Source organism: Chenopodium album, chromosome 5 (genome assembly GCF_948465745.1).
Source record: "Chenopodium album chromosome 5, dcCheAlbu1.1, whole genome shotgun sequence".
NCBI lineage: Eukaryota > Viridiplantae > Streptophyta > Magnoliopsida > Caryophyllales > Amaranthaceae > Chenopodium > Chenopodium album.
Genome location: NC_137838.1, coordinates 10,278,206 through 10,299,182, shown reverse-complemented (window position 1 = coordinate 10,299,182; position 20,977 = coordinate 10,278,206). Strand labels below are relative to the sequence as shown.

Below are 20,977 nucleotides of genomic sequence, written 5' to 3'. Positions count from 1 at the left end.
GCGTTGGATCTTGTTTGATCCAATGGTAATAAATTATTCTCACATATAAAGTGTTCTCATATAAGAGAGGTGTTCTCACATATATATATATATATATATATATATATATATATATATATATATATATATATATATATATATATATATATATATATATATATATATATATATATATATATTCAAATAAGATCTCACATGATTATATTTTATCATATCTATAAACCACAAAAGCGAGTAAAAGTGAAGTTTGTGAACAATGTAGAAGTTAAACGGCGTCAATTAAAAAAACGGAGGAAGTAATATAGACTTTTGACATAATTTTACTCATGTATTTTTGTAAGGATACTTCAATTCATAATCTAGTGAATTAAAAAAAATAATAAATAAAAAATAAAAAGGAAATAGTAGTTCTTCATAATCTAATGAATTCATTTCAAAAACTTAAGTAAGAACTTTATCTAGGGGATACATTTTTAATTAGATGTTCAAAGACGATGTGAAGAACTCAAAAACATTTCACAATGTTTTGAGACCTTAAGAAAGGTTATATTGGATACAATAAACCCTTTGGCCTACTTTATTACTTCCTCCGTTATTTTATTATTGCACGGTTGCACCACTTGCCTTTTTAGGAAGGTTCACAAATATTGCACCATTTTCTCTTTAGAATTATTTGTGTTCACACTACAAATATCCAACATACCCTTATTTTTTCACACAACTTTTTAATCTATCAATATGTCACATGGGCAATTTTGTATTTTTACCTTTCTCTCTCTTACTTTTTTCCACTACCAAAATATTTATACCCAATCCCTATGGTGCAATAATTAAAAGACGGAGGAAGTATAAGATCTCAAAAATGACTGACCCATATTAGATTTGATGAAGTAGAGGAAAGTATTACTCGTACGGTCGTACCACATAATAAGCCACTTTTAATTGCCAATGGAACGAAGTATCATGATTCATGATGTACTATATTATGTACCCACTGATTAACACTACCTGCATCTCTAAGAGTCTGTTTACATTTACTGAACTGAGCTGAACTGAACAGAAATTAAGTAAATGTGAACAGACCCTAAGTCTCTACTACTAATATATAATCCACAATTATATAATTTTTCAAAAATATTATGTAGTTTCCAAATGAAGTACCTTAACTTGAAATAATGGATGTCTACAATGTAAATCCCAAAGAATTTAATATAGTGATGATACGTACCTACATGCATCACATACATTTATATCGTGCACTATTACTCATACAACCCTACATACTAAACTAAGAGCAATTGTTCGATCACGAATGTCTAGCTGACTCAACTTGTGAGTAGGAATAACGTCGAATTAAGTATGGAGTAATTATATAAGATTGAAGAGTTAACTATGTACTACCTCTTTTACATATTACTTTTAGGTATTATTTGTGAGATATAATATATTCAAAAGTTGTACATACAAGTAATATCTAACAAAGGTAGTATAATTTTGTTAAAATAGCAAGTTAAAAAAAAAATGTAACCTTTATTATTGTGATTTTGGGTTTCATATGAGGTTCAACTTCATAACTCAAGGGACTCGCGACTTTAGTTTGTACTTGGATTATTAGTTTTAAGGAAATTCTCAATGGTACTCTTCAGTTTTTTTTTCTCTCTCAATGGTAAACACTAAATTCTCAAATTATCTTTGGTAATCCGTAAGTTGTAAAACTAATTCAATGGTAACGTTAGTTAAGCATTTTAAGAAAATCTTAACCATGGTTTAAACTTTAAAAGGGAGGGGAAAGAAAAATGTCTAAAATACCCCTATTGAACAAAAACCCACCACCCCTTTTTCCCCCTGTCATCCCTGCCCGGCTGCCCGCCAACCCCTTACTCCATAAAATCCGGCCACCTCCTTCCCCTCCTGTTCCGGCCACCCCTCCCTGGCCACCTTCCCCTCCCTTTCCACTCCATTTTCCGACTAATTCCCTCCTCATGAAACCCCCTACCCGAAACCAACAACCCCAAACCGCGTCGAAATCTTTCCCCGGCGAAATCACAGCTAACCCTTCTCTTTACTTTGACCAATCTTACCCAACCACCAAAGCCATCTTCATACCCGACAAAGATTGCTCCAAACCCGATTATCTCGCTACTTCCTCCGATGGTTTCGATGAAGATCGAACCAGCTTCAACTAATCGGGTCGATTTTGGCACAGGTTACATGAATTTGGAGCTAATTTCACAAACCCTAAGTCGAATCAACAAGGTTGTTGGGGATTTGTGGGCTCATTGTTGTTGTAATTGAGGAAATTTGGTGTGAATTGGGTGAAATGGAATTGATTAGGGGATTGACGTCGGCCGTTGGGGGTTTCAGTTGGGGTTTTTCGAGGTTTGGGATGGTTTTTAAAGGGTTAAGAGTTCGTGGGGGTAGGGAGAGGGCCGGTGGTTCATGCGGCGCCGACACCGGAGGGTCTAGGCGCCGGGAGATGGGGATCGAGGTTGGAGGTCGGTGGCTGGCGGTGGTGGCTGGGGGAAAGTGTGGTGGTGATTTTTCTTTTTTTTTAAAAAAAAATAATTTAATTGTTAAAAATTAAATGAAAATCTGATTTTTAAGGGCATATTAGTCATTTTGCCTTTAGCTAACCATACTTAGACTTATAAATATAAATTAATCTCATTAATATTACCACTGAATTAATAACACAAATTGTTGATTACCGAAGATAATTTAATTCTTTGATGTTTACCATTGAGAAAAATAAAAAATTGAAGAGTACCATTGAGAATTGTTACCAAATAACGAAGTAGAAAATTGCCTTAATCTCATCTCACCTATACAATTTATGCTAGTAACATTTAATGATTTCGAGATAGTTGAACTTTTTTTTTTTTTTGGTGACTAGAGATAGTTGAAGCTTATTATTGATAAATTTTATTAATTTAGGAAAACAATTATTATTATTATTATTTTTAATGTCATTTAATTAACACGATGTTTGCTTTTGAATCTATCTATGAAATATAGTGTCTATTTTTGGAAAATTAACAATTTTACATGCTAATATGCCAAGGAAGTGAGTCATACTCACAAGTCGATTAAGCTAGACAATCCTAAACATGTCAAATTCCCAAGTTTAGTACGGAGTATGAATTAGTGAGTGCATCAATTCAATTTAATTCATAGTGAATGATATTGTAGGAATCCATTTCATGAATTAATTTTCTAAAAATTTGCCGCATTTGTATTGATTTAGGATTACAACGTGGTAGTATGTATGTTATTGGCAAAAATTATTAAACAGTGGTTTATATGTAGATGACACTTGCTTAAATTAATTACTAAACTTGGGAAGTAATAGAATTTAATTAGAAAATACACTTACTTAATTCTAATGAATGATCGAGTTTGTTACGTAAAGAGTTTGATTACTAGTACTAATGATCTGTGTTTGTGTATTAGTATAAATATCATTGCAAATGTGCATAAATTATAATATACTTAAGTTTTTTCACTGAATAACTAATAAAAGAACTCATATTTTTTTATTTGATTTTCATTTCACTATTAAGGCAATATCTTGTAACATTAACTGCGCTGCCATGGCATCATCTCAAACTTCGACTTCTTCTTATGGGCGTCAAGGCCGATTCCCACGATCACTGCTTTCGGGTTTGGTTGCTGCTGGTGCTCCACAAGGTTTCACTTCATTGTTGAGACTACTGATAACATGGTAAAATAAGTTTTTTTTTTTTTTTTTTTTTTTTTTTTTTTTTTTTTTTGAGGAAATATGCATGGGAAAATAATAAGTTTAATGCAACGGCTTACTGGTATTGCTTTCACTCATTAAACTCACAAGTAGCTCATTTAATACTATATGATCAATTATTTATCTACTTTTCTTGAATTATTAATATTTGAAAAATGTTATATATAGCCCTTAGGGCTATATATAAACATTAAATTAACACTTAAAAATCGTAAAACTTTAAGAAATTATAAAAATATAAACACTAATTACACTAATTTACGCGTTACATACACACAATTTTGCATATAATCTGCTATTCTTGGTAAGATATTAGCTACTTACGAAGTATTAATGAGTATTGTCATGTACAAGCATGTTTAAGGTGTGAGAGTGGGGATAGTTCAAGTAGTTAGAGCTTCTCTCCCGATTTCAGGAGATCTTAGGATCGGGTTCTCACCCCGCCCTTGTGACTCTCTAAACACCAAAAATAATAATAAGGTGCGAATTTGAGAATTGCGATCATGTTTTATGGTTTACACGGTTGCTATAATATAACTAATATAATCCTTACTTTATTTTGACTTTATATTGTATGTTACAAAAAATATAGCTTAATTATATTATTTTATGTCAAACGCGGGTCTGGGCCGCACCCGCAAACTAAGAGAGAGAGTCCACTTCGCAAGTCCAAGGAGGTTCCATCCCAAAACCATATGGCAATAGGAGGAGTAGCCCCTTAGCCTTATAAAGTGTTTTACTCTCTCTTCTTCAACCAATGTGGAACACTTATATGTGGTGACACTTGAGAGGTTTATTCTTCAACACTCCCCCTCACATGTAAGGTCCCTTTTAACTTTGTCTCATGTGATTTTTCGGGCTAGAGTGCTTCTTCACTCCCCCTCACACGGACCTACTCTTGGCCCAGTGAACTTTAGCCATTTAAGGTCCCATATCGTGGGTCTGGCTCTGATACCATGTCAAACGCGGGTCTGGGCCGCACCCGCAAACTAAAAGATATACGTCTAACCATAAACCCTAAAGATATATTCTCAAAATAATATCTTAACATAAATATCCTAATTAAATATATTATTCTCTTAAATGATATCTACGGAAAATATATCACACATATATTTTCCGATATCTCTAACATTTTATAAAAAATCATTTTTTAAATGAAATACGGAGTATACATTATCTAACTTATATTAATACTTCAATTCGTACGAGGAACAAATTGAAATATTGCTTATATAAATCATATGCGGTTAATTTATTTATTAGTTAGACGATTAGGATATACAAGTTATGGGTTTATGGAATTTAAATTAGGAAATTTTGACAATTACCACCTTCTCTTATGTCCATTTTAGCAATTACCACCTTGTATTATTTTTTTTTTTTTTGAAAATTACCACCTACTCTTTTCTAAAACATCAAAAGTCACCACCTTCTTGCCTCCTAACTGCCATATGACGTCAACTGGGCTCCACTCTTTACCTTCCCTCCCAATCTCCCTCCCATTTCTCATTCCTAACTCGATTTTCATCTCCCCTTTCACTTTTTTTCCCTCAAAGAAATCAGAAACACTTGATCAATTCACTCCTCCAAACCAAAATTCATGAACAATATTTGATGTTGCTGCAACATGACAACAATTCCACGAAGAAGGGTATGTTGTTCATCTTAATTTAGGGGGTTTCAATTGATTTTAGGGTTTTTGATGTTCAATTTGGGGATTAAATCAATGTATGTAGTTGAAATTAGGGTTTTGCAATTCAAATTAGGGGTCAGGGTATTCAGTTGGTGACGTAATTAACAACAATTTGTGAATTATGACCTGATTCTCTAACTTATAAGTAGTTATAGCTAAGCAAAGGTTTGACAATTTTACCGATTAAAGTCAAATTACCTTGCTTTTTACTCCCTTTTGCTAATTCCAACAACCAAATTCCTCCTAGCTTGGTCCCCCTTTCAGCACTATCGTTTTCCACCTAATTCTACTCTCTTACAATGCCGCCTGGAATAAGGTACAAATTTGGGACAATGCTGCAACTTTTTTGACCAAGAATTATGCCAGAGAAAGAGGATGTGACGCAAGGGAGTACATTTTTTGAACAAATGAGGTGGGTGAGGTTGTTGGATGAATTGATATTAATGGCGAAGGGGAGAGAAGAGAGACAGGGGAGATGAAAATCGAGTGAGAATAGAGGAAATGGGAGGAAAAAAGAAGAGGGAAGGTAAAAGTGGGCCCCACATGACGTCATTAGGCAGTTGGGAGGCAACTAGGTGGGAGTTTTTGTTGTTTTACAAAATAGAAGGTGGTAATTTTCAAAAAAAAAAAAATGTGATAATTGTTAAAACGAACATAATAGAAGGTGGTAATTGTCAAAATTTCCTTTAAATTTGAATATTATCATCATTTATTTTCTATAGTAGTTAGTTTATGGGGGTATCAGGTATGTTATACGTGTAAATGTGTAATGCATTAAAATTTTTTAAGTTCATTTATACTTAATTCATGCATGTTTGTGCATAATCTAGGCGCCTTGCAACCTTGCCGGTAGTCTATGGAAAAACACACGTCATGGAAACGACGCTCAAGAGCAAATATTTTGTACCCATTTGTGTAGCAATAATTATTATTGTAATAGTATTAGTAGCCTATATTTTTCGTTATTATTATTTAGTAGGACATTATGTCCAGCGCAAATTATCTGAAAAATTATATAGGAGATTTCCATTAGATATATACTCTGAAGATAGGCAGACAGAGTTTAGTAACGTAGATTGTGCCATATGTATTTATCCGTTTGAAGACGGAGAATTGCTTCGGATTCTTCCAAAGTGCAGGCATAACTTCCATTGTCACTGCATTGGTGATTGGTTTTCGAAACGTGATTGCCGGTGTCCAATTTGTAAATATGATTATTCCGAGAGAAATTATTGTACCCTCGAGTATATTAGATTTTTTCTTTTTGGATCCCGTTAAGTTGTAATACATTGATTTTGTTCTATGACATTATTGCATCAAATATTTTTATCTTATGAAAGAATACAGTAATTCTTTTCAAGTGATATGTAATTTGGTACTAGAATTGAACTTGAATTGTTCCAACGTCTTTTGCCCATATATATATTGAAGAGCACATTACATTCTATGATACTAAACGCTAGTATAGGCTGGAAGTAATTAGGAAATCCCAATAATGTATTTTTTCATAATTAAGTTTTTTACTCAATAATGTCAATCTTTCAATCAAAATCGGCTAAAAGAAGTGATGATTCAATGAATGTATAGCTTTATAAAGACTTGGAGACTGCTACAAGGTTTCTTTAACCAATTTGAGCTACATGATATGGAGTTCTCATACTTTTTAATTAACAACATATAATAGTCGGCAAAAATTAATTAAATCACAATTGAAACTAATTAAATGACTACTGAATTAATTGCGGTAATTTAAATTATTGCTTTAGACCTTTAGTAATGTTTGTCGTAAGGACTCTTAAGGGCATGTTCTCTTAGGTTGAAATTCAGTTCAGTTCAGTTCAGTTCAGCTCCTAATTTCCTTCTCTTATAAAATAATCTAGTTCAGTTCAGTTCAGTTCAGCTCATTTCAGTTCAGTTGAGTTCAGTTCAGTTCAGCTGAGTCAGTCAATAAGAACACGAATTCTTAAGAAATGGAAAAAAAAAAAAAAATGCTTGTTACACAAAAAGTACGACATTCTTTAAACATTCCTATCAAATAGTCCCGCCTCCTAAAACGCTGAAATTACGAAATTTCATATACATAGATAAAAATTTCATTCCTATCAAATAGTCTCACGTGAGTCCGTTCTACGCAAAACCTTCTCGTAAAATTATATTTATAAAACTTTTATTTATATTATGGGTTTGGGCCAATTTAATTTTCATAATCACATTAGGCACTAAAAAAATGAAACTAAATTAAATTCAAATTGGATCAGATTATTTGGTGTGGAATACACATCAAATTGGATTGTAAATTTGAAAATCGATTTTTTTTCGTTGAATCAGATTGGATTTGACGTAAATCCAAACTAAAAACTGAATGAGACCCCTTTAGAAGGAGTTAAAAGGCAATCTATGCCAATTACTTGAAATAGAAGGAACAATAGCTTCATCTATTGATGAAATCCTTTTCCATCTAGTCAAAAAAAAAAAAAAAAAAAAAAAAAAAAAACGATTTTGCCCAAAATTGATATTCAATAGGCGTAGAACTAAGATTTTCAGATCATTTGCTTACCGATATTAGGAAAATTGATATGAAATTTCTTGAAAATAAAGTTGAAGAAATTTATTAATGTTTATCAATAGAAATAGTAGCACTACGTACATTATATTATACTGGAGTAGTACCGCCATAGAACATTATGCGTCCATATCTATTAGACCATCCATAATCAGTGACTGTATATTGTGGATCATCAGTATACGTCTCAGTTTCAACAGGGTTATAATCTTCCTTTAAATTTTCATCCAACACTGTAACTCCAAGAACATAAGCAGCATCATCTGGAGACGCGATGCCTTTGTAACCGGATCCTATAGGTGGTAAAGGTTGATCGACAGGGCCATATGCTTCGCCACCAAATGAAACAAATGTTGCTGAATTTGCCAATCCATTGAATATCTTTCCTGGCCAAAACCCTTGTATGGTGTTTTCAGTCCCTATTACAAGCCACCAATTTCCGTCTTTCGGATCCTTAATAATTACACATCAAACATACCAAGCATATATATTATTAGCCCTCAATTGACCAATTATGCAAAATATAAAGATTACATTCAAATTATATAATTTTCTAGAAACAACAAATCGTATGCCCACTAACCCAGTGGAATATATAAAATCAACAACTATTAAAAGAAAAACTTTAATTTAAAAGATTTTTTAATACATAGCTAAAAAAATCAAAGTTCAGTATTTACCTTAAATATACTGAGTTTTATACCATATATTTTTCCCCATCTTTTTGACATTGGTTCAAGCACGTCATCAATTGGTGCTTCTTTATTAACATTAACAAATCCAGAACATAACATATTGAAACAATGCGATGAACCACCCTAAAAAAAACAAGAAAAAAAATTAAATTATATATTTTTGCTATAGTTAGCCTTTTAATAGTAAGCATTAATAGTACATACACATAATAAGGCCCTGTTCTATTCACCTTAAAAAAAATATATATTAAGTAAAAATAAGTTCAGTTCAATAAAAATAAGTTCAGTTCAGTAAAAATAAGTTCAGTTTAGTAAATTAATTTCAGTTCAGTAAAAATAATTTCATTTCAGTAAAAATAAGTTCAGTTCAGTAAAATTTAGTTTTCTTAAAGAAGAATCAAAATAGAAAATCTGTAAAAAAAAAAAATAATAATAATTTCAGTTCAGCAAAAATAATTTCAGTTCAGTAAAATTAATTTAAGTTCAGTAAAAATAATTTAAGTTTAGCAAAAATAATTTCATTTCAGTAAAAATAATTTCAGTTCAGCAAAATTAAGGTGAAGAGAACAGGGCCTAAGTATATTAATTAAGATAGAAAAAGATAATTATCGTATACTTACATTGAAATACTGGAAAAGTCGAGTACGATTGTCCTTGTTTACTGCTGGATTGATCTATATTTATATGGAAAAAAGTGTTTATCAAGCTAAAGGTAATAAATTTAACTCATTTATTTAGCAAACTACAAAAAAAAAAAAAAAAAAAAAAAAAAAAACACTTCATAAAAAATAAAATAGGACTAAAAAACGAATTAGCTAGCTAACTAGCATAGTGATAAAGTCTTTCTTTTCGTATCTAATTTCTATTTTAATTTGCCTATCCTCAAATCATAATCATTGCCTACTTATAATCAATTTTTTTAATTTTACTTTTCGGCATAAATTGATATTATTAGATGTATAATTAAACCTTGTAGGGTTGGTTGCTTGGGCCAAACTTAATAAAAATCTACTAATTATATCATGGTATTTACAAATTTTAAAACTTAAAATCTTAAAAAACCTTTTTAAATGGGTCAAAACTGAAAAATTATAACCTCTGAAAACAAATACACAAGACAAATTATAACCTCGAAAAGTTAATAAATAAGGCAAGTGAAATACTACATATTTATAGTTAACAATTAAAACAAAGTATGAATAATAAAACTTTGGTTGATGACTTACCATCCATCCCGCTTTTATGGTGTCATCTCCATTCATAATTGTCAATCCACCCAAAGTATATTGAGAATCGCTAACTTTGGGGTCATGATAAGTGAATATACCTTTTGCTCCATGATAAATCTTTTTACTTGGATTAGGAGTTGTTTGAAGAACAGCAAACTGATGAGAAAACAACAAATAATTATGTAACAAGCTTGTATTCATTAATATCGTTATTTTTTTTTTACACGCTTGGATTCATGCTCCACCTAACTAACCCAGGCTAGTCTTTGCTCTTCATTTAATGATTAAACAAACAATAATCATCCAAATGTGATAGAGTATAAAACATATTCCTGGGTATCATACACCCAGAGATACATAATAATCTCCCATAAAGTTGGCATTTTGTTAACAAATTTTAATAAGTGAAAAAATAATCTTGGGTGTGTAGATAACAAAATCTCTTAAAGCTAGTATTTAGTATGCAAATTTTACTTGGTTAAAAAATAAAAACACTTACATGATTTTCAAAATCATTACTTCTGGTTCTTGAAGTATAATCTTCTGTAAATTGTTTCATTTTGATAAAATCATCCTTGCTCATTCTTTTAATAGGAATTGTTCCTGTTGGGCAGCCTTTACCTCTTGACTTCATAGTATTAGAAAGTATCTCTCTTTCTTGGGAAATTGTTCGCTCTTCTTTAAAAGCGAAACTAGATGGTTTCATCTAAATGAATAATGTGTAAACATGCATAATAAATAAGACAAATGTACATAAATAATACTTTAATATTTATATTGACAATATGAATGTATTCACTTGAACCTCATGGTGGAATGTATGGTTTGCCAATAGTGGATGATCGAAAGCAGGCTGCTTATAAAAGTCTACACAATCATATATGTCTCCATATTCATTCTGCAAATAAGATCAAAATATTTAGTTTTTTTTTTTTTAAGGCAAAATATTTAGTTTAATTTGTTACCTTTACCTTGTAATTTTTGTATAATATAATTATTTTTCCCTTTCAATAAGGGCCTGTTCTTATACGTTGAAATTCAATTCAGTTCAGCTCCTAATTTCCTTCTCTTATAAAATATTCATTTCAATTCAGTTCAGTTCAGCTCAGTTCACTTCAGCTCATTTCAGTTGAGTTCAGTCAATGAGAACAGGCCCTAACTACGGAGTACCTTTTATGTTTCCATTTTTGTGAACGGCTACTTAAAATTTAAAATTTCTAAACAGCTACTCCAATACTCCATTTGTGTATTTGAGCTCTTATATGAATCTTACAACTTATTCACAACTTGAAAAAAAAAAAATTCTAAATTATTCCTAGCTAGTGCATATCCATGCTCAGATTAAACTTTTTTTTTTCTTTTATTATTTTTTGTTTTTTTTTTTTTTTTTTTTTTGAGAAAGGATTAGACATTAGTTTTGCTTCAAAGATAATCCCACGTCACTTATCTAAATATACATACCTGTTATGAAATATATATTTGTGGATGCCCATTATACCCTTGTATCATTCCAGAACTTTCTAGATTTTAGGGTTTATTATTCTCCAAGCAAACCCTATCAATTATATTGTATCTATATATATCTATACCTCCATTATATGAAATACAAGTAGAAAATACAGATTAATTCTCTCTCAATCTTCTCTCCTATTCCCTTTATTTTATAACACGTTATCAGCACCAAAGCTCTCTACGTATAAATTTAAGTTTGAGCTCTGCGGTAAACGAATTATCGAGAAAGTTTTGTGTGAGCAAGTCAGCACAACAATTGAAGGGATAGATTTAAATTCCTTAATGTCTACAGCCAACATTAATCTTTAATCTTTCTTGGGTTTTTTTTTTTACGTAACATTATGATCAATTTTTTTATCTAAGAGTTGGGCTCCAACCTTTCATGCCACTTTTGGTTATAATGCTATTAAATTGGATTGTGTGTTTAATTACTTGTACTAAAGTTTTAATGGCATTACAACTGATTTATTTATGTGGATTTTATACTTTGAAGCTAGGATTATATTTATCGAAATAGTGCGGCATGGTTTCATGTCCCCTTCTCCAGCAATAATAACAAAGACCTTTCATTTTTAATTTGCTACATTGTTTTATTGTAGGCTTGGAGATTACACGATGATTGAGATCGAGAAGTTGTAATTCGGCTATACATGCTACAACAAAATATCAAAAGTATGAGTCGTGTGACAAGACCATCTTGAAACCAGGGAAGTTTCATCTTAACTTTAAAATTCGTAAAGTCACTTACATATTCATATGTACCCCTGATTATGACTAATATTATTTTTATGTTGTTGTCTATGTGAGGGGTTAAGTTAGTGTCTGAGATTAACTATATAAAGTAAGTTAGTGAAGAGAAATACTTCCATATGAATTTATTTATTTGTCACTAAAGTGCTAGTTGATTTACATTAATTCTGCTAATAATATTATTGTGTTCATTGCCTTGGTAAATCGTAATTGATTGTGGAACTCATTTTTCTTAGTTGATTAAGAATTGTTTGTTAGTAATTTGAATGATTGTTCTTTCACCCTAATCTCTAGAGGTACTTAAAATGGACTGTTAAGCTAGGTGTATTTGCTAAATTTATTGTTTCATATGGTATGTTCCATTTAAAGATAGAAAAACCTTGACGTTCGTTTGGTTACATATTGACGATATTATTGCTTGAAGATAATATCAAATTGGATAAACAATAAGAAACGAGATCCCTTACTAAGGGGACAATATATAACTAATTATGCATGGCTTATAATATATTTAGCTCTCCGGCAATGTTTATCTAATCAAAAGATTAAATATAATCTTGCCAAGAGATAAACAGATAAATTTATGGAGTATTTTCTCACTCTATCGGACTACCATACCCCATTCTTGCTAAAGATTTGTTGGTTTTCATAATTAACAAGATTATGTTAACAAGATAATATACTATGATTATATTACTTATAACAAGACTACATTATATTATTATCGTAATGTTACAGTTTGATTCTTTTTATTATTCTATCAATGATATGATATTTTAATTAGTAGATTTTAGCACAATGTATATAATACCTTTCATTCAATGCTATTAATTTTGATGAGTATCCTTATTACACGTATTAGCTTAACTTTAATTGGGAATCTAGACCAATTGATTTTAATTTTTGATACTTTGATTTAGTATATTCATGAACTTAATATATGTATAATTGCTAGATGTATATCATTTATTTTTCTTGTTAAAGGTCTAAATAAGACTCGTTATATCTCTATGCTTGATAGCGGAATTAAAAGACTCAATTTTACAAAAGACCAGTAAGCAAGGTCGTACAAAATTTATTTTGTATGTAATCCACATGCGGTAAAAATGTGAATTTTGAACTCCTAACCTATTTGTTAAATGTTTCCGTGAACATTTGTTATGTGGGGGTAGCATACTGTTTCATCTTTTTATATATAGAGCTATGTTTATTCCCATAATGATATACTTCTTGTAATATAAGAGTTTTCAACTATAAAGAATTAATTTCTCTAAAATGTTGTACATAAGGCATATGACTAGTAAAATTGTGGTAATATATATGCTGAATTATGTGCTACATAAGTTTTATGTATGACATTGATACGTTGAATCATGTGAATATCTTAAGTATGGTTTTCCTCTGACATGACATGTTAGTAACCTTATAAGTGAAACCTATTATGAAACATATTGTCAGGATTTTTTGGATGAAACATTGATTGATGTGTATTAATATGATATTATTTGCCCGTGTGAAGTTGGATTATAGGATGAATAAATTGATGTGAAATACATATGGACTTGCAGTTCCTTAAATTTATACAAGGTCATAAACCCTCAAAAAATAATATGAAGATATCTGCAAGTCATTATACTAATGTGACTTCACAATGTCATGAGTATAAAGGCTTATATAATTGGGCAACGGCAGGAACAAACAAGAGTTTTATAATACTAATTTACTTAATAACTTGATACATCACATTGTCAAAAGGCCTTTATAGTTTAAAATGCATAAGATTTTTGAATTAATTTCAAACCCCCATATGCAAGGATTAGGGGGAGATAATTTTATTTCATTATTATATGTAATCCTTGCACATGAATTATATGATATCAATGATGGTCAGTTATGTATATATTAGCTTTAATATCAATGTCAATAATTTATTTAATATAAGCAACCACGTATCACATATTTACAATGACACCATCCTGAAGGTGGATATGAATAAGTGTCATTGACTATATGTCAGCTGTAAATGCTCCAATTAAAATTAATGTCCCAGAAGGACAATATCGGTTAATAATGAACTAAAAGCACGCCTGAAGCGAAGTAGTCTAATAGATTTAAAATATAACCTCCTTCGAAAAAAGGAAGAGAGTAACTATTGATAATGACAAGTTTGAGGAAGTGATAAATCCCATTACTAGAAAAAATCACTTTTAGTAAAATTTATATATTCCATGATTATATGAAAGACTCCAGAAGAGTATGAAATGTCCAACAAGATTAACATGCATGTATCAAGGTTATAGTCAAAGCTCTAGCAGAGTATGAGTAATTACTTGATAAAGTATTAGTTGATTGTCTTGCCAATTATATAAAAATACACATGTTGGTGTTATAATATCACATCATATCTATGGCCATGCATAAAGTAAGCTTAATAAAGTGACCACTAGTGTTGGAAAACTGACCAGACTTCAAATTTAGAAAAGTGATTGGATGTGATAATTGATTTAGGCCATCCGGGTTTAATAATTACCCGCTATGGAAACCTGAAGTTTCATTTGATAATGTGCTGACGCTCTCTCAATGTTAAATACATGAAATAAATTAAATGGCAAGACATAACATTGAGATTGAGCTATATTTGGATTGTGATTATTTTTTTTTAATAATTTGTGTTAAAAGAAAAGTTCAAGAGAAAATACATTAGTTTTTCTAAGTAATTGGTGGCCAGAAGTTCACTAGAATAATTTATATGTTGACAAATATTAGGTGACCAGAAGCTCACCACGTACAAGTTATATGTGGTAATTTTAAGTAACTAGTATCATACTATCAATGTTTCTAGTGATCCCGAAGATCATCACCTAGTGAAATTACAAGAAAGTTTATATCTGTATAACAATTCTCTTGATTGGGGCTATTGTATGCATGTCAGCACATAAGAAATAGAAAAGAAGGAAATTCAACTGCACATCATATGTCTCCCCATTGATGTTAAATTATTGATCTCCTGAAGAGAACAAATTGTAAAAGATTTAATGATAAATACATATGTATTATGCAATGTATAGTTAATGAAGAAATAATTTAAAATTGCTCTCTAGAAGAGATAAAAGCTTGTTTTAATATAATTATTCTGAGAGATAAATTTCGTTGATTATGATCCTCCCATGAAATGAATTTTATTGTAAATTTGTATACTAAGTTGGTGAAGAACTGTGATGCCCCTATATATGAGATATTTTACCAACTTAGGGGGAGAATTGGAGTAAGTTGGCAAAATTTAATTAAACTGATGATCCCTATATAAATAATGGTAATTTGAAATGTTTTCTAGCCAACTTTCGTCCATATGTTATCAAGATATGTTGCACATTTATGATTTGATTTGTATTCAGTTATGACTCATGTTGCATAGCGTTGAAGATACATTTTGGTCATATTATGTGTATACATTGAGATAAAATCTTGCCAATTGTACTTGAATCACTACACCTGAAGTGTAGGTTGTATATGATCGGTTCCAAAATAAAGATATGTTTAATAGATATGATATTTGGCAAGATAGTGCAGTTAACACTAATAGTGTAATAGTATATAAATACCATAGTGAATGAAATACCCGAAAAGTGGTATAGATATCTGAATTATTATAATAGATGGCCTATGATGTAAGAAAAATTATGATGGTACCAATGAAAAATGTATTCAGATATCATTGTCAAAATAGCATGCAAATTAAAATTGTACCTTGAGGAATAATATGATGATACCGGTATATGATGGAACCGATAAATAATGCATGTGCATGATATAATGGACTAGTGAATAAGGGATCTAGAATATATGTCCATTTTAATGTCGACATAATGATAATAATAAAAGTTTATCATGGACCAGAAGTCCAAAGAAATATGGGTTTTTAAAATCCACACTGTACAGTGTCTTGCATTATTTCGAGTCTTATTTATTCATATGCATGTGTGAGTCTTAGGTTATTGGATTATTCATTACATATGTTCGAAGTTAAAAATGCATTACTCATTGTATAATTTGTTAATTATGTTATCATATTTTATATCTCATATTGCATGCTTTAATTAATTTCTATATTATAATTGTGGTGTATGTCAATGTTCATTCAAAGTATAGTAAGACATATTTACAACTCTGGTGGAATATTAGAAAGAAATACTTATGTTCCAATGGGCTTATACTTGTGATGAAAATATTGATGGCGTCGATTGAATAGCATGTTATGAATCATGTAAGAAGAGTTCCTGAAGAACTTATGTACGACGTATTTAAATATTCAGCCCTGCAAAGTTTATATCTTGAATATTGCAATTCAATTATTATCAAACTCTTGATAAGTCAATGTGACTTCTGACATCTCAACCTGAAGATTGAGCATATGAAAGTTAGTGAGAATTACTAATTGTATTTGCAAAAGAACTATCATGTCAATTATGAATATTCTAAAGAATATCAACGAGATACTTATGTGTGAAACTATTTTATTATGGTCTAGAAGAACCATGATAAATGTATATAATTACATGTGTTATATTAATTCATATGAAATTGAAGAATGGCATTAATGATATCAAGTTTTGTCATCAAATTATTATTAATGAAGCTTGATCAAATAATGATTATCTATTTCTATCATTAACGACTTCCAGAAGAAGTCATAATCGTATTAGTTTAATTTTTAATCAACTACTAAACAGATCAAGATTTGAAATAATGATATTAGAGATAAACCCATGTATGGTGAAATGAAGACACTTCACATGTTCACGAGAAGACTTGAAGAATTGAAGATGCAACTTCAGTTTAAGAGAATTGAAGATCAACTAATGATATTTTACTTACTACATATGAGAAGATATGCAAACATATTGGATACATTGTTGCGGCACTAGAAGATCTCAAGTTATGTATTCATCAGGGGGAGAAAATACGCGCTGCACTCTTTTTCCCTTGACCATGGTTTTATCCCACATTGGGTTTTCCTGGTAAGGTTTTTAATGAGGCAGCATATCGAGCGTATTATGAAGAATGTTGTACTCTTTTTCCTTCATTAGGTTTTTATCCCACAAGGTTTTTCCTAATAAGGTTTTAACGAGGCACATTCTTAGATAATGGACATCCAAGGGGGAGTGTTATGAAATATATATTTGTGGATGCCCATTATACCCTTGTATCATTCCAGAACTTTCTAGATTTTAGGGTTTATTATTCTCCAAGCAAACCCTATCAATTATATTGTATCTATATATATCTATACCTCCATTATATGAAATACAAGTAGAAAATACAGATTAATTCTCTCTCAATCTTCTCTCCTATTCCCTTTATTTTATAACAATACCAAAAAATTATTTATATTTAATTATTTTTATATTGCCGCATATCTTTCTTAATGAAAAAAAAAACAAAAAACAAATTGAATAATTAGAATTTATGTTTGTTTATTCATAAATTATTATAGATATATAAGGAAGCATAGAGGAAGGCTCCGTTCATTTCACCTTATTTTTGTTGAATTGAAATTATTTTTTGGAACTTAAATTATTTTTACTGATCTGAAATAAATTTTGCTGAACTGAAATTATTTTTACTGATTTTCTATTATATTTCTTCTTTAAATTTACTGATTTTTACTAAAGTGAAGTTATTTTTACTGAATTGAAAATATTTTTCTGAACTAAACTTATTTTTACTGAACTTAAATTAATTTTACTAAATTTATTAAAACTGAATATTAATTTTTAAGGTGAAGTAATTAACAGGACCGAAGTATTATATAATGATACAAATTAAAGTGTTATTTAAGAATAATTATAAGAATAAGACTAGTTAATTATTTGATTTAACTTTCCTTCAAAAAAAAATTATTTGATTTGACTTTCCTAATAAAAAAAAGTTATATTTTTAAGTGTTTCTTGTATTAAGGGTTTGTTCTCTTACGTTGAAATTCAGTTCAGTTCAGTTCAGCTCAGCTCAGTTCAGTTCAGTTTAGTTCAGCTCAGTTCAGCTCCTAATTTCATTCTCTTATAAAATATTCATTTCAGCTCAGTTCAGTTCAGTTCATTTCATTTCAGCTCAGCTCAATTCAGTTCAGTTCAGTTTAGCTGAGTTCAGTAAATGAGAACAGGCCCTAAGACCCTTTTTTTTTTAGATTTTAAAACTTTACTTTTTGTCAGTTTTGGAAAAATAATGATTTAAGCTTGTAATTATATTGTTAAAAAGCGTTTAAATTTTTTTAGATTTTTTTTTACAAAATTATCTAAATTAATACTTCGTAGTTTTTAAGAAATTTTGATTTTTAACACCAAAAAAGCTGAAATTAATACCAAAAAAAAAAAAAATTAAATTAACACTACAAAAAATTTCAAAATTTGTATATTACCACCACTTAGCAATTTATATTATGTCATCCAAAAATCCGTTACAATGACACGTGTTGCCATGTTATTAAGTTTTTTTAAAAAAGAAAAAATAAAAATAAAATTCCTAAAACTACCCAACCACCCTATCCCACCAACGCCACCCTCTTCTCCGCCCCACCGTGGCACAGCCCCTCCCCCAACCTAAACTTATTCTACCGGTACCTTCCTCGTCCCTTCCCTCCAGCCCTAAACCACCCTAACCCCGCCAAACTTAAGGCCCTCTTCCCCAAACAATGGCCACGAATTCGGCCCCTATGTCGATTTAGGCCACTTAGCCCCAAAATCGGCTGAATTTGTGGCTGTCTTTTTTTTTTTTTTTTTTTTTTAGGAAAGGGGCTTAAAATTGGCGGTGGTAGGGCGGTTTAGGGCTAGGAAAAGGGAGGGGTGGATTTCAATGGGGTGGGTTTAGGGCTCAGGGAGGGGGAGTGTCGGGGGTTGGCGGTTGTGTTTGTGTGAGGGTGGATCGGAGAAGAAGGTTGGGCTGGATAGTTTTAGTTTTTTTTTTTTTTTCTTTTTTGGCCAATAACAAAATGACACATGGCTCTATGGCCCTACTTAACGGATTTTTGGACGGGATCGGTTAAATGGTGGTAAAACCTATTTTTAAAAACTTTGGCAGTGTTAATTTTTTATTTTTTTATTTTTTTTTTGGTGGTGTTAGAAACCAATTTCAAAATTATTTCAGTGATAAAAATCAAAATTTCCTAATTTTTAAAAGCGAAAAATTTACTTGCGGATTTGTGTCCATTAAACAAATTTGGAACTGACCCCGATCCTACCTTTTACCAACCCTATTTGCAGTAATGAAAACTTTACCGATATTTGTTGACAAAATCACCAAATAATAAAATTGTGTCGTAAGCTCGTAACCAATGGTCAAGTTGATTTATAATGAATATAAATAAATCAATTAGAAAATTACCCAGTTGATCGAGAAGATATTTTAGACTCTACAATAATACAATCTATAAAAATAAATAACTTACCTTAATCGTTGTAACACTTGTTTTCTGGAGGAGTTTAAATTGTTTTTCATAATCAAGCACCTTTCTAGACACACGATGACCGTTTGCTCCATAATTGAGTAGAAGTAACAGCAAAGCAACCAAGTACGCTAGACATTTTACAACCATCATACTGCAAATTAAGGTTTCATAAAATTAATTAATCAATAAGCCAAGAAACTATTTTAAAGTAAAATTATTAATTATTACCTCATACAAACCTTATAATTTTTCTTCTACCAAATGCAGCTCTTAATAGTATGACATTATTAAGCCTTGTGTTGTGTAATATATATACTCGTAAAAGAAAATTAATTTTTTTTTAATTAATAATGTGAAAGTATTTAATTTTTGTCACATGTCATTAATTAGAGAAGATATTCTATCCAAAAAAATCATTAAAGATATGGAAAACATTTAATAGTACATAAACAATATTAAATACAATTGAATGTTTATAAGAAAATCAATAACGTAATTTATTACTCTCTTCGTCCCCAAAACTTTGACCCTTTTGGCTTAATTTTAATATCAAAATGATCGTCCCATTTGCATTAAAATACCCACCAATTTACAACAATATTTGTGCAAAATTAGCTTTCCCGTAAAATTTTATTTTTTCATGTATTTTTAATTTTTTATCTCTCTAGTTTTTACAAACCCCATGTAAATTTATCTTTCCAATATATTTTTATTTCTTTTTATTTAAGTTTCTTAATAACCGCGAAATCGACCCAAAAGGGTCGAAGTTGAGGGAGTAAATGTTTTTACTAGAGTAAGAAAAATCAATTATTATCATTATTAAATGTTTATAACAAACATCAATAATTATAGTTTATAGTACTCCGTAGTATAACTTAGGCCTTGTTCTTATACGATTATTTTCAGTTCAGCTCTAATAAGTTCAGTTCAGTTCAATTCAGCTCCTAATTTGCTTCTCTTATAAAATATTCAATTCACTTTAGCTCTAATCAGTTCAACTCAGATTAGTTCTAATAAGTTTAATTCAGTTTAGTTCAGTTCAGCTCAGCTCAGTTCAGTCAATGAGAATAGACCCTTACTCTATTAATACATTATACATGAGCGAAATTATATCAAAATCTGATGAATTCATTTCAAAAACTTTGAATTTTCACGAGGCGGCTAAATCTAGGGAATTCATTTTTAATTTAGATGTGAATAACGCAATAAATTAGAAGATGAAGTTGTGTTGCATACTTGCATGGAGTATGGTGTGAAGACAGATTAAAATCAATTCTTGTGGTGGGAGATTGTTGAAACTTGAACGTGAATGAAAACCATTCTTAATTTTCAGT

General features: G+C 30.4%; 1 protein-coding gene across 1 annotated transcript; it reads right to left on the bottom strand.

Annotated features, from left to right (window-relative positions):
• Nucleotides 1–7,955: 7,955 nt before the first annotated feature.
• Nucleotides 7,956–10,642, bottom strand: LOC145630401 (protein neprosin-like). Its single transcript, XM_081682662.1, has 5 exons — nucleotides 10,440–10,642; nucleotides 9,938–10,096; nucleotides 9,332–9,385; nucleotides 8,697–8,834; nucleotides 7,956–8,469 (listed from the first exon to the last, which is right to left on the bottom strand). The coding sequence occupies exons 1-5, from the start codon at nucleotides 10,572–10,574 to the stop codon at nucleotides 8,107–8,109; spliced, it is 849 nt and encodes a 282-aa protein (XP_081538788.1). The 5' UTR covers nucleotides 10,575–10,642; the 3' UTR covers nucleotides 7,956–8,106.
• Between the last annotated feature and the right edge of the window lie 10,335 nt (nucleotides 10,643–20,977).

Bases quoted from the DNA above. Each gene is read 5' to 3' on its own strand.
- LOC145630401 (XM_081682662.1), bottom strand. From the start codon at position 10,574: ATGAAGTCAAGAGGTAAAGGCTGCCCAACAGGAACAATTCCTATTAAA. The intron at 10,097-10,439 runs GTAAGTGTTTTT...TTTTCTCATCAG, and splicing joins GTAATGATTTTGAAAATCAT to TTTGCTGTTCTTCAAACAAC. The intron at 8,835-9,331 runs GTAAGTATACGA...TGTTTTTTTTAG, and splicing joins GACTTTTCCAGTATTTCAAT to GGTGGTTCATCGCATTGTTT.